General features: G+C 41.8%; 1 protein-coding gene across 5 annotated transcripts in view; it reads left to right on the forward strand.

Moving 5' to 3' along the window:
• The window catches only part of RARB (retinoic acid receptor beta), a 323,973-nt gene that overhangs the window by 298,165 nt on the left and 12,180 nt on the right, over window positions 1–13,628 (forward strand). For all 5 annotated transcript variants that reach the window (XM_071561104.1, XM_071561105.1, XM_071561106.1 and 2 more), the window contains 2 exons: window positions 5,783–5,943; window positions 13,195–13,371. In XM_071561104.1, the coding sequence (XP_071417205.1) occupies window positions 5,783–5,943; window positions 13,195–13,371 (338 nt within the window). The remainder of the gene's footprint in view (window positions 1–5,782; window positions 5,944–13,194; window positions 13,372–13,628) is intronic.

Consider the following 13,628-nt stretch of genomic DNA (forward strand, 5'->3'; position numbering starts at 1 on the left):
AAACCCAAAAAAAACCAACCAGCAGCAGGGGCTGGAAGGGCCAGTGTAGGTGAAGGCAGCTGACAGGACAATGTCCTGGATTTGTGACGTGTTCCCCTGTGGTTGAACTGAGGTTCCTGGCACATTGGCTGGGGCTGGTTTGCCGTAGCTAAATGTTATTTCTCAATAGGCAACCCAGGGTGGGCTTGAATTCTGTAATATATGTGCTTACTCTGTGCCTGGGGAAAAATGATGGCGTGCCAGGTGCTTATGAAATGTCTTCCATGATTGTTTCTCTATGCTCCCTATTAATTTTGATACATGTCTGTAGAGAGATACTATCTCACTTAATTTGAGATGTTTTCTTGTGGCTGTTGTTACCCAACAGCTGACACGGATGACATCTCTAAATCAGCTCCGAAATATGTAGGTTTCAATGTGTTTTGGTTTTGTAAGTCCCTTACGCAACTGTGTACTTGCTATTGGCTTTGTCTATTAGAAATGAGAGGTTTATGTTTGAAGTGCACTTTGCCTTCAATCGTTCTCCATATGTCAAAGCCCAACTTTGGCATGGTAATTTGTTTTAAATTAGTTTCCTGGCTTTTTTTTTTTTAAGACTGAGCTGTTTTGCCTAAAATAAAACATTATTTCATCTGGAAATCATGACCTAGGAAAATCAATCTATTTATAACTACCTGGTGTTCTGTTCTATTCTATTTTTGTATGTTTGGCTTGCCATTGCGCTGGTGTTAACATGTAAATGGGAGTCTCGTTTTTTTGCATTGATGGCTGCTCAGTTTGTTAAGTGTTACTTGCAAGGTAGTTATTTTGTTCCTTTACTTACCCTGGAGATGGAAAAATCAATGTCCTTGAGTTTTCCCATTTCTGTGGCTGCTTTCATCAACTCCCAGGCTTGGGAGCTGCCTGGGATGTGCAGGTCGTTGCTGGCTTTGACCATGGGGTCAGAGAGCCTAGTTCAGCAGCAGTTATCAGGATTGCTAAGTTTCTCTTGGTCTGAGGTTTTCCAAGGTGCTGTTGGAAAAGACGTCCTTATGGACTACCATTGGATACCATTAGCACAGCTTACTGAAGAGTAATTCATGGTATATGTGGGGTATTTATCCTGATGGAGCAAATTCGACATTGGCAATAGGTAAACATTTTGCATATTTCACTGGAATTGTCCATAGCTGCTAACTTGTGACAGAACTAGAAATTTTTAGCAGCTGTTTCTGGAACTGGAGAAGCCAGTGTGTGAAGGAGCCTTGCAAGGCTTGTGGGTTTCCACCCTAGCAAATAGCTTGGTGCTCCTGGAATCTCCTGCTGCAGTGGTGAGCATCAGCCCCATGACTGCGTGTGGCACCAGTTGCCTGCCCAGGCTGCCTGGCATTTGGAACACAAGGGACAGATGGTTTCCCAAGGTGCAGGAGGGCAGGTAGGGGAGCCAGCCTCTGCCCAGAATGGAGAACTGGCAGGTCTGCAGCGTTCCTACCTCAGTTCACCTCCCATTTCTCTTCTCATTGGGGTTTGTAAACAAAAGGAGTCTTTTTGCAAAGCTACCTTGTGCCCAGTGCTGTGCAATTACTGACTTGCTCTGTGTGCTTTATGGTGCTTTTGAGGTTTGTTAGCTTAACGAGTAACTTTCAAAATATTTGGGGACAAGAGAAGTGTGGTTTTACAGGAATGCAAGCTAACTGGAATCACTAGTAGTTGTTGCCACAGGAACAAAACCAGTTAACTAGTACACAGAGCTCTTCAAAGGTCATGGGGATCTCCGAGAGGCAAAACTGCAGGGATAGCATTTCAAGTCATTAATTTATAGCTGATTAATCATTATAATTTATGAAGGGTGCTGTCTCTCTGTCTTTTGGGCATCTGGGGAAGCACAGGGTATGCAAGTAACTGGAAAAATTGCATTGCAAGCAGCATGTTCTTCTCCCTTGGACATATTTGTGCTACCTTTGACAAAGGAATGTACAAACAGCTGGCTATTCCATGATTTCTGGTTGTCCAGAAACTGTCTAAGTCTCCTGAGCTGGATCCCAGACTCTTCTTAGGCCAAGCGGTAGCTAAGTTTGGTGGACCTGAGGGGCTCATGTTTAAGACTGGCCGATTCCCTGCATTATGATATGCTTGAAATGATCCTGCTCAAGCAGGAGAATTGTTACGTGGTTACTAAATCAGAGCACTGGAGTCCTCAGAGAGACGCTATTTGTATCTTTCCTATACTTAATTTCATCTACAGCAGACCCTGCTTTCCTTGGAAAACATATCTGTACTCCCTGCAACTTTTGTTCCTTGCCCATTGCTTCAAGCAGAAGAGAGAAAGTGTATCTGAGGCTAAGGAAAAAGTGGCAAACCTGGGGTGAGGAGAACAGACTGAATGGGACAAGAGGTGATGTTTTGCCCCCCTGCCATCACATTAGGGGATGGACTTCTGGAGGCAGGGGCTGGTCCTTAAACCTAAGGCAACAGAAGGTGCCTTTGCCAGCCTGTGAACCCTGTCATGGCTGCCTGGAGGTTTCTGGGTGTGGAAGTGCAAGTCCTGGCACGTGTTGAGGGGACAGGGAAGCTGTCACAGGAAGATGAATTAGAGCAGACTTGCTCGGGTGTGGGCGTCTGTCATTAAGCCATCCAAGCTGCACTGAGACCTGGCTTCCTCACGTATCGAGATACACATTTTTTCAAGGTTTTTGAGCTTCCAGAATTTCTCACAGGTAAAGAGAGCTTCCATACTGTCCCCTGTTGGGAGCTCCTAAATAATGCAGCCATCGAGTCAGAATTTAGTGCACAAGTAATGAAATTCACAGCTTGAGTTTTCTATAGCAGCATTAGCTGTGACACAGATTCATCATTGGCTTATCATCATTAGAAGGCAGTGGAAGTGCATGAGGGATTGATGTGATCATATGAATGTAAAGATCAAGATACAAAAAGGTGTGATTTATGTAATATAAGCATAAGCGGTAATCCAAACCCCTTCCTGCATGCAGTGTGGCAGTTCCTGTTCCCAGAGCAGTGATGGTTTTTAAATTTACAGGGTAAATGTGTGTGTGTTTGTATGTTTTTATTTAACTCTTTTAAACAGTGTTGTCTTAATATTTTTCTCTTTCTTTTTTTTGCACTAAATTGTACTTGTAGTTAAATCTGCTTCATAGTTCAGTGTTATTGAAATTCTTTGTATTTTTGGAGCCTGAGTCTTATATGTCAACACTTTATTGCATTATCTTACAGGAAATACAGAAATACTGCCGTGTCTGATGCAACCTTAGTGAATAAAGCAATAAGATAAATGTTATTCAGGTTTTATAATTATTATAAAAGCTATCAGAATCATATAAGAAAGTTAATGATGAACAAAAACTGTTCTTAGTTTTCAGGATGTGTTACTTCTCCCGTTCCTGCCTTTTAGTGATTTGCACCAAAAAAGAAGGAGGACAGAGCTGGGTCAATTTGGTGATACAGGTTGACCAGCAGCTGTCCCTCTGACGGCCTTTGGACGGGAAGGGACTTCAAGTACAGCCACAGAGAGAGCAGTGCTGAGGTAGCATAGGAGCAAGACATGGTTTCTGCCAGCTTTATTTCCTGGTCTGTGGGAGCTCTTGGGACCTGCTTCGAAGCCTGGGATAAATAACATGTTCATCCTCCATGAGAAGTTCAAAGCTATTGAGGGAAGTAGTTTCCTAGGTCACTTGTTTGGCAAATTTGTCAACCAGCTTGTAGAGCTATAAGTAAATGGGGCTTTATGACAAAGGATTATTGCTCTTTGTGATTATGTAGGAGTTTATACAGTTTTCTAAGGAGCTTTTATCTCCCAAGTACAGCAGTGATTAGGATTTGATTCTGAAGTGCAGTGGCAGTTCGCAGCACTCAAGACGTACCTGTCAGTCCTGGATGTTTCTTCAGTGCAAAAGGCCATGCTTGGGCTCTGCTCTGGGGCCCAGCAAACAAATCAGGACACTGGTTTTGGGCGAATATTTGTAAAAGGAAGCTGGGAGTTCTAGTCTACGCCCGTAAACCTGAATATGCTGGTAGTATTGAACCTTCACAAGAGGGTACATTTTCAATCAACCCTTCCTGTCTTCCTTTGGATCTGTATTCTCCAAACACCAAAATTCATGGTGTTTGAGATTAGTCTTTAATCCAGTGGAATGCTCAGCATCCCAGCTCTGATCCAGCCAAGCACATGACTGACTGCAGTGCAGGTTTGTGACACAGTTAAAGGCAAGATCATCCTTAAAATATGTGAATGATTGGAGTCAGAGTTCTCTCAATTACAAAGTCAGATCTTTAGTGAGAAAACCAGAGCCACCTGGAGGATGTGCCTAATGGCCCCATGAGGGAGAAACAATATTCAAAACATCTACTCCTTGTTTTCTATTATATACAATAAGTTTTTTCTGTAGAAGCCCCTGACTGATGCTTTCCCAGCCCACTGTTTTGTCTGCTCTTTGTGATCATTTGTCGTTCACTGGCATGTAGGAAGCAACCACAGAAGATGTGGAGATGGGCCTGGGGAACCCACAGGGGAAAAGAGCTGGCGTGGAGGTGGCTCTGTGCTTCCCTCCCTGCGGCACAGATAGATGCACTTTATGGGGCAGGACAGTACAAACAAGAACCCGCAGATCTTTGGCCATCCAAAATCCCTGGCTATACTCATGTGTGCCAAAACCCACCAGCTGCACCCTCTGAGTTTAGGGCCTTGTTTTAAATATCATGAAGTTTTGAACACTAATGATGTTAGGATTTGTTTTATTTATCCAGTAACATTCAGTCTTCAGGGTGTTTAATATTGACATGGAGTCTTTGGGGAGAGCAATTGATTTTGCTTGGCTTTGTTGTAAAGCCTTATGCATCTGGTTACACTTAAGATGTTAGCTCTAGCTAACAACAAGCCTCTTGATAAAATTCACAATTTCTGGCAATACTGTGGACATAGACCTATCTCCTGGGCATGTTTTGTAAAATTAAGCTATTTTCATTAAAAGAACAAAGAGTAGCATGGTGATGGAGCAGCTGTCATATTTTATTACAAAACACAAATATGTGGGAAATCAATTACAGCACGAGTGCTGCATGATGCATATTTCCAGTAATCCCCCCGGCCGGGGGAAGGTAGAAAGCTGATCTGAGTGCAGAAGCAGATGGCAAACAACTTTAGATAGCTTCACTGCCATTTTTACTCTTTCAAGCGTTTGTGTTTCTCCTTTGATCTTCAAAACTTGAGTTTAACATGTTTCATCTTTTTATTTACTGTTTTCACATTTAACTTTCCTTTTAAATAACTTTTGCTTGATGTAGTTTGTATTAGTATGGGAATTTGTTATCTTCTATACTGAGATATTTAGGAAGAAAGACAGTTGCTGTCTTTCTTTAGTGTTGTTCACATCCAGTAAAATACTGACTGTGTCAGTACCGAGAACTTCACCATTCACCATGCACAGCTGTAGCGATACAGTGAAAAAATCCCACCTCACAAAGGTTCTGAGACACTTACAGTATACATGGAGTAGCAGTTGACTTCCTTGGAGGGTAGATACTATGGGAGGGTGATGGTACACCCAAAACAAACACCTATGGAATTTTGATTCTATCATTACCCATTACATTTAATTCTTAAATTATTCTTAAATAACTAAGCTTGCATTAGCGTTCTCTGTGCATATAAAATGTTTCTCTTCATTTAAAATAATTTATATTTAGAATAAAAGCCTCTTGCAGTGTTTTGAAATAGAGCAGCAGAAGCAACATAGGTTGATCTGAATTAACCCCATGTGACCTATATCTCTGCTTTTTTCTACAGCTGTCAGAAATGATAGGAACAAAAAGAAGAAGGAACCTTCAAAGCAGGAGTCCACAGAAAACTATGAAATGACAGCAGAGTTGGATGATCTCACTGAGAAGATTCGAAAAGCTCACCAGGAAACCTTTCCCTCACTCTGCCAGCTGGGAAAATACACTACGGTGAGTAGGGTTTGAGTCAACATATGTTCTGGATGTGCCTGGATCTGATGTGAGTTTTGGAGGCTTCAGGCCTTTTAAACACATGGAGCAGTAGGTGCACTCCTTGCACGTCCTTAGTCATGAAAAAACACGGGTATGTGTGCAAGTGCCTGCTGGGGAAGAGAAATCTCACTTAACTGTAAGCGTTACTAAGCGGTATTGTGAGAGACTGTCTGAAAGATTAATCCAGCCAAGTGACGAGCTCAGAGTCCGTGAGTCAGTTACATTCCATCAATTATTAGAAATTTGTTGGCTTCCAAAGATGTGATCTCTGCTTGTGCGTCAGTGGATTACAACTTTGCAGGTGCAGGGAGTTCTTAAATGCTGCTGGGTTACTGATGATAGTCCCAAAGCTACTAAAGTTAAGGAAAATATGAAATGTCTAAGTAAAACAGTTTCCAAAATGCTCATTTTCAGTTTGTTCCTACAATCAAAAAATATCCTGAGTTGGAAGGAATCCACAAGGATCATCAAGTCCAACTCCTGGCTCTGCACAGGACAACCCACAGGACATCCTTTCTCAGTCTACCAAAATACCACAAAGCAGCAAAAACTGCTGCTTTTAGAACTGAGAAATCAGCCCAACCCATCAAGAAATTCAGTAATGTGGGAATTTCTCCAGAGAAGAATCAGGGAAACCATTTTTTTCCTATACGTATATATGTTGCTAAGTACAGGGAAGTTCAGTGATACTGATTTCAGAGAAAATTCAATGTCAGTTTTCAAATGCTGTAATAAAAGCAATGCTAAAAAGCAACTATTAGGTAATGTTTAGAGCCTTACCAGTGGAGGAATGACTTTGCTGCGTCTGGTCTTGCTATGGGTTGCAGCAGCACTGGCTGCTTTCAGAGGGATGTGCTGAAGGGCTTGAAGTAGTCAAGCATGTGCTCTCATTGCCAAGAGCAGGAGTTCAGGAGTGGCATGGCTGGGGCAAGGAGACACCTGTCTCCATGGTCCTTGCCCTCCAGTCCCAACTGAAAATGTGGGATCAAGCCCCAGAGGCTGAGTGAATTTTCTACTACTGAAACAAAGATTAAATTTCTCACAGTGATGTAGGCAAATCCCTGTGTGGCATCAATATTCACTGTTTTAGGAAGCAGGATGCTGTCTTGTGGCATACTCATCTATTTACAAAACAAAGTGCAAGGCTCAAAGTTCTCAGGTCAAAGTGTAAGACTTTGTATTTAAGTGCAAGAAAAGCAAGCACATATGGTGAGATGTTGGAAAAAGTGTGTTTGTCATGTTGATGGAAGTATTTTCACAAACATTTTCCACATTTAATTCTGAGACCCACATAAACTGGCTAGCACTGGGGAAGACGCCTGTCCTCTGCATGCTTCTCTGGTCCTCGTCCTGCTTGGGTGGGATGTAGTCAAAGCAGTCATTGTAGGCGTGCTGTTAAATATTGCACAGGCAGAACCACAGGGACTAGCACAGCGTGTGAGGCTGGAAGCTTGGAAGCAGTCAGCTGGTGACATAACTGAAGGCAAAGCTGCAGACAGTGGGACTTGCATTGTGTCTTCAAAGGAATTCCTGGGTTAATGCCCTCCACCCCTACTCTTTGCACGTGTTGTTGCATCCTTGCCTTGAAAAATCTTCCAAATCTTTCAAACAGGCTCTCACACTCCTGCAAACATAAGAGGGGCTCTGAGTAAGTATGAAAATCTTCCCAGTTCAAAGACGGTGAATGTATGCCATGTAGAAGAGGTGATTATACATCTGCAGCTGGGACATGTAACCAGGCTGATATGTGTGCCAGAGTTCATTGCTCACAGGGTGCCTTGCAAAAGTGGTCTGGTTATCCCAGAGTAACTATCAGTGTACTTCCCAGCAGGAACACATTGGTGTGTACTTACATATTCTCTGTGAGTAGAGTGCACTGAAGCTGGTGTGATGGCACTGCACACTGGTAATTGCCAAAGATCCTGTAGGGATGAAAGTTAAACCTGGGCACCTCTATGCTTGCATTAGGTATTGGATGCTTAAGTATCATTAATATTTTATCTCTTGAAATGATACAAGTAGGTGAAATTGGATATCACACCCACCACTGATGCCTTTGTCCTTAGGCTCCTTGTGACCCCCATGGTGAGTCTATTTCCCTGTTGGAATTTCAGAGCCCTTACTGAGAGCACCTGGATCTCAGTAATAAACAGATGAATCTGGTCTGTAAATGGAGCATGAGTATGACCTGACCACACTGTCTCTGAGGCTGTACATTGCTCGTTCATATCTCAGGCCAGATCAGACAGCTTGAGGAAAGAGCTTTCTTGTTTTTAGCAGTTGTCTGTTGGAGGGCCACAGCAACAGACTGCTGCACGTGGCCAATGTCCCTCCAGCTTTGTCATGGTTTGGTACCATGCAAGTTTCAGCAATGAAATTATACAGGAAGATTTTCCTTACTGCATTCTCATAATCCCTGTGTGCAATGTGGAGTATTTAGTCTCTCATCTAGCTAAGGTCTGGTGCTCACCCCAGCTTTTTAGGTAAGGATTCAATGTTAATTCGTTTTTTATGAATACTGTCTCTGCCCAGATGTGGGAGGAATAGAGTATCACTGGGGTTGCAGTAAGAGTCATCTTCATCTCCAGCTGCCTGCCAGCCTGGGAGCAGGGCAGAAGCCTTTCTGCAGTGGTTGAGAATATGGGAGGACCTGGGATGTGGAAGGAGTGTGTGCTGGTCAGAGGAGCACAGCTTTGGTGCTTGGACACCACCAACTGAGTAAACGGCAGCACTCTGACAAAGATCTGAGACACTTCAAACAGAGACCAGAAGTCAAATACAATGGAGCACAGAGTCCTTTCTCTAAATGCTGAGTCCAAGGGGAGCTAGAAGCCTGTGCCTCTCTGCTTTCCTTGACAGTAAATCTAGTGAAGTTAGAAGATTGCCACCAATCCTGCTTTTGTGCCTGGTTCTTCAGGCTGTTCGTTGTGAAGCATGACACTCTCACACTACGGAGCACACAGATTGCTTTTATAACCTTCAAGTTTTTAATTTAATTCTCCAAGTGAGGGGGGAGAAGTGTGTGTATTGAAGCAATGTGGATTCCCTTGAATATCGTGATCTTTGCACGTGTGTACTGGTAGAGATGGTGGATGGAAGAAACAGTTCTGCAAGCATGGCCTATTTGTGCCTTTGGCTAAGTGATCATTCAGACTGTTTTCAAAAGAGCAAAGAATTTGAAGTATAAGACTGTGAAGTAAAAAAGACCTTACCGAGATACAGTAAAAAAATCTATTCAGATGTTTGGCTTATGTATCTGGCTCCTCTTGCTATTGAGTACTGCAGCGTGCATTTTCCAGAGGGAAAGGTTACCTGGTTTATTTTTTTTTCCCCCCTACATTGTGTGTTTTTACCTGTTAAAAATGGTTTTGGAGAAGCATTTTCAATTATGTCTTTTATATCCATCTGTTCTGTAAATGGAAAAAGTGTCCCTATCTGTAATAATTACCATACTTGGCATAGTTAATGTAAGTCTACTTAAAATAATGGGAGAACAGCACTCATATTAAATTCCCTGGGTCATTTGACTTAACAGTTGCATTTGGTGGGCAGTGACAAGTATAGTTCTGCCAATGGTGAGAATCAGCAAGCTGTTTAAATATAACAGATTCAGAGAGTTCATCATAAATAGATCTGTTTTATTACTGTCATCCAGGTAAGAGAGTGCCTTAGTAATTACTCTGGAGATGTCATACTTTATAGTATAATTGAGTGTAACTGCACTGCTTGTCCCTTGAGACTGGTATTATTTGTAAGTCTACAGCTGTGTTACATCCAGCCTCATGATGCAGGGAGGATAAAACAGAAAACAGTTTTGGCTCTGCAGACCCTTGCTGCAGGTTCTACTGTGTTGCTGGAAGTGAAGAGGCTTTGCAACTCGGCAGCATTTTGTCCTTTGCTGGGCTTGGTAGTTAAATGGCTATTGTTCCATGCCATTGCAGAGGAATATATATCCTTATCTATATATCTACATATATAGAGATATGTATATATCTCCTGATGATGAGACTGAGCAGAAACATGTGCTCTGGTCCTTGGTGAACTCAATGGAGCTGAAGTGCATTGCTGCTTTTACTAAAGAGGCATTGAGAGTGTTCCTGATTACGGCAGAGTGCCCCTGTGAGCCTTGTTTCCTTTGTAAAGTGGATTTTAAAGACAGTAGGGATTCTGCTACTGTGTATGTTTCTACTAGTACCTCATCCCATATAGTTAATGTGGAGATAGAGCAGCCTGCAATGAAAAAACAAAAATGATGGAAAAAATGGGATCAATTTATGTGGCAAAAATGGCTGTTTAATTGGATTTCATAGCAAGGTTGGGGTTTTCCACTGACAAAGATGCCACTAGGGTGTATTACAGTATTGTTCCACCATATGTGCACTGGTGCATAGGCCTGAAAAACATGTGAGACTGCTCCTGGAAAAGACACCCAAAAAACTGCTTCAGTAAAATATTCAGAAAAAGTCACAGCGTCTGCATCTTTTTCACAGCATAGATAGAGGAGATCCCCAGGCAAATTTAATCAGAGTTTCTGTTTCTGTTGTGCATTGTTTTAAGTCCATATTTTATTGTTCAACCTATGCATTGATATTGAGTAAGTTTTGGGGTTTAGATATTGTGAAATGCTGCTAAATATTCAGCTTTTTTCTGTGACACTTGCGTTAATGTGCATTAACAGGTAGAATGTTAAACTCTTTCCATTTGTACCATCTCAAAGATAATCTGTAAACCACATTAGCTTCAATGATGAGTGATCTGGTACCCACCTGGTTATTTTGTATTTTACGTTTTTTATATTTTATTAACTGCCCCTTCTCTTCAGTTTGCATAATAGTGAGTTAGATTTACATTTGTTAAGATGGCTGTGCATTACTCTTAATAGAAGACACGTCAAACTTCCCATCTCCAGCACTGCAGCATGATAAAGTAACATCATATGATACTGATGAAGATTTCGTTCACACTTGCTGGTTTCATGCAACGTCTTTTTTTCCAGATGGATACCCTATTGTAAAACGATTTCCTGCTTTAGGCTCTGCTTTGTGTAGCTCTCTGCTATGCCATCTTTCTATGAACTGGATAAACTGCCTATTAAATTTAATTACAGCCTGAATGACTGCACATCTTGGTCTTATTTTTCCTCCAATGTACTGTATTTCACCAAGGTCCTTGAGGATGAAATAAAATAAATCGGAAGGATGCATACTCCCGTAGCCAAAAGAAATGTTTCAAAGGGTATTACAATGACTGTTAACCCATTAGTTTTGGACCATTTTGAAAGCAATTCTTTAGGTTTAGCATTATAAAGACATTTTATTATATTTTTCCTTCTGTCATTAAAAAAAGGAGAACAAAATAGAGGAAGTTCCCAGAATAAAAATTCAAATAGAAATGATGAAAATAATTTATTATCCCTTAAAAAGCAGAACACCTAGGCTCCTAGCTGTATAGCATTATTAGCATATGTCTTTTGCAATTAGGGTCTCATGCAAATATTACTAGCTTGAATCTCCACCCTGTTCCAAGTGAGGATGAATGTCAGGCTGGTGGTGGCATTTTGCAAAGGCAGTGCCAGGAGGGGGTCCAGAGCATCACAGCCAAACTGAGCTCACTTCACATCCCCTCGTCAACCTCTTCCAAGCCTGTGTCCTTCCCATGAACTGAAGAACTCTGACAAGATGACGGCTTCACTGCTTTCCAAGGAGGTGAACAGCCTCCTCATCAGTAGTGGTGGTGGCAGGCTCACTGGAGATGTTTTCTCCAAGGAAGTGTGATCTGTGAAAATTGAATGCTTTTTGATGGCTATTTAATCTGCCATGTCTGTTGGACTTTCAGGTTGAGACTCCACTCATTTAACTTTAATTTTAAAGTTAATTTAACATTTTAACTTCAACCAGCTAAGACTCAGCCAGCTGATCACATCAACTTCCTCTGCAGCTGGGAAAAAAACCCCAAAACCACCGTGTGAGGGAATTTTCCTTTGCCTGCCTCAAGTGCCAGTCTGGAGTAGGTGGGTGTTTATTCAGTGTTACCTCTCTTTCTTGGTTAGTCAACAAGGTCAGATGTGAAAGAGAAACTGCCTTTGGTTTTCTGTGCCTGCAGTTCATCACCTTTGGCAAATTCACTACCAGTGTATTTTTACAGGTAAAATTCCTCTTGCAAGGAAGGAGAGATCACCCAAGTGCTGAAGGCAGCTGCAATGCACACCAAACTTGGTGGCTCATGAAACAGGGAAAGAGGACATCATCACGATGGCTGCATCCTAAACAGATCAGATCAAATGCTGGGAAAATGGCTGCAAGGAAGGGCAGGAGGAGAGGAGCTTTGGGTATTTCAGAGCTCTGTCATTACCTATTTCTTGTCACTCTGTGGAAATTGTGGGTGGATTGGAATCAACTCACCAGGCATCCTCCTGACACCAAGTGTTGTTGGGCTAGTGTCAAATGGGGCACAGCAGCTTTTGAGTCAGCTGATTCTTTGCGGACACGTTCAGCTTCTTCAGGTTTGCTGTGCATCCTAGAAATTTATCGCCCTTTGGATTGAGATTGTTGACTATATAGAAACAGTCTCTGAAAGATGCCACTGGAATGTCCTTGTAATGCTTCAAACAGTGGGGTATATGTCAGATGCACCATCAAATAAGCATATACATTTCTTCAGCACACATGGAGTTTTTCTTAGCATCTTGTGAAGAAATGCTCTGTAAGTCATGGGAGACTGTAGCCTCAGAAAGCTGTTGCAGGGCCACAGAGCAGATAAATTAAGTAAAACTAATTTGGTAAGACCTTAAGTATGTGAAACTGTGTTCCAAATATTGTGCTGCTTTTTCCAGATGAGGACCCAATATTCTTGTTCTGCTGTTCATTTATATTTTCTGGGGTACAACTGTAAATTGTCTTTCTCAATGCACTTATTATATAATGATAAGAAAGAATAATGATGGTGGCATTTGGAAATGTTTAAGTTCATTTGTATTCCTTGTACAGATGGCCTCTGCAATCATAAGTAACAGAGAAATATCCAAGGAATTTTCAGACAATTAATCCAAGTTTAAAACCAGCAACGTCCCAACAGCAAGCTGCACAAAATGACTGGAATGTTAATGGAAAGTTCTTTTGGAAGGAAAAATTGGTTGTTGTTTCCTTCCTTTGAAAGCAGTTTACTGAAAGGGATGTGTTGATTCATGGTGCCTTCTGTCTGTCTTTCCAGAACTCCAGTGCAGATCATCGAGTTCGGCTGGACCTTGGGCTTTGGGACAAATTCAGTGAACTTGCAACAAAGTGCATTATTAAAATAGTGGAATTTGCAAAGCGATTGCCAGGCTTTACAAGTTTGACCATTGCAGACCAAATAACTCTACTTAAAGCAGCCTGCCTGGACATACTGGTATGTATCTTTAACATTTTTGTTCTTCTACTAATATGTTTTCTATTCTTTTTACTGTAATTGACAGGGAGGAGGGGACGAATACTGCCGCGGGCTTATGGTTGCAAAATTGAAGTTACTGGGTAGTCTGGTGTGGTCAGGAGTGGACTCTAGCATACCTGCAGCAGTGTGCTATTTGGGATGAATATGCTTGTCAAAATAAGTCCTTACAGTTTGTGGATTTCAGTAAAAAAGGCACATTTTGGTATTGTGGCACT

The sequence above is a fragment of the Pithys albifrons genome, chromosome 7, assembly GCF_047495875.1.
Source record: "Pithys albifrons albifrons isolate INPA30051 chromosome 7, PitAlb_v1, whole genome shotgun sequence".
NCBI classification, from domain to species: Eukaryota; Metazoa; Chordata; class Aves; order Passeriformes; family Thamnophilidae; genus Pithys; species Pithys albifrons.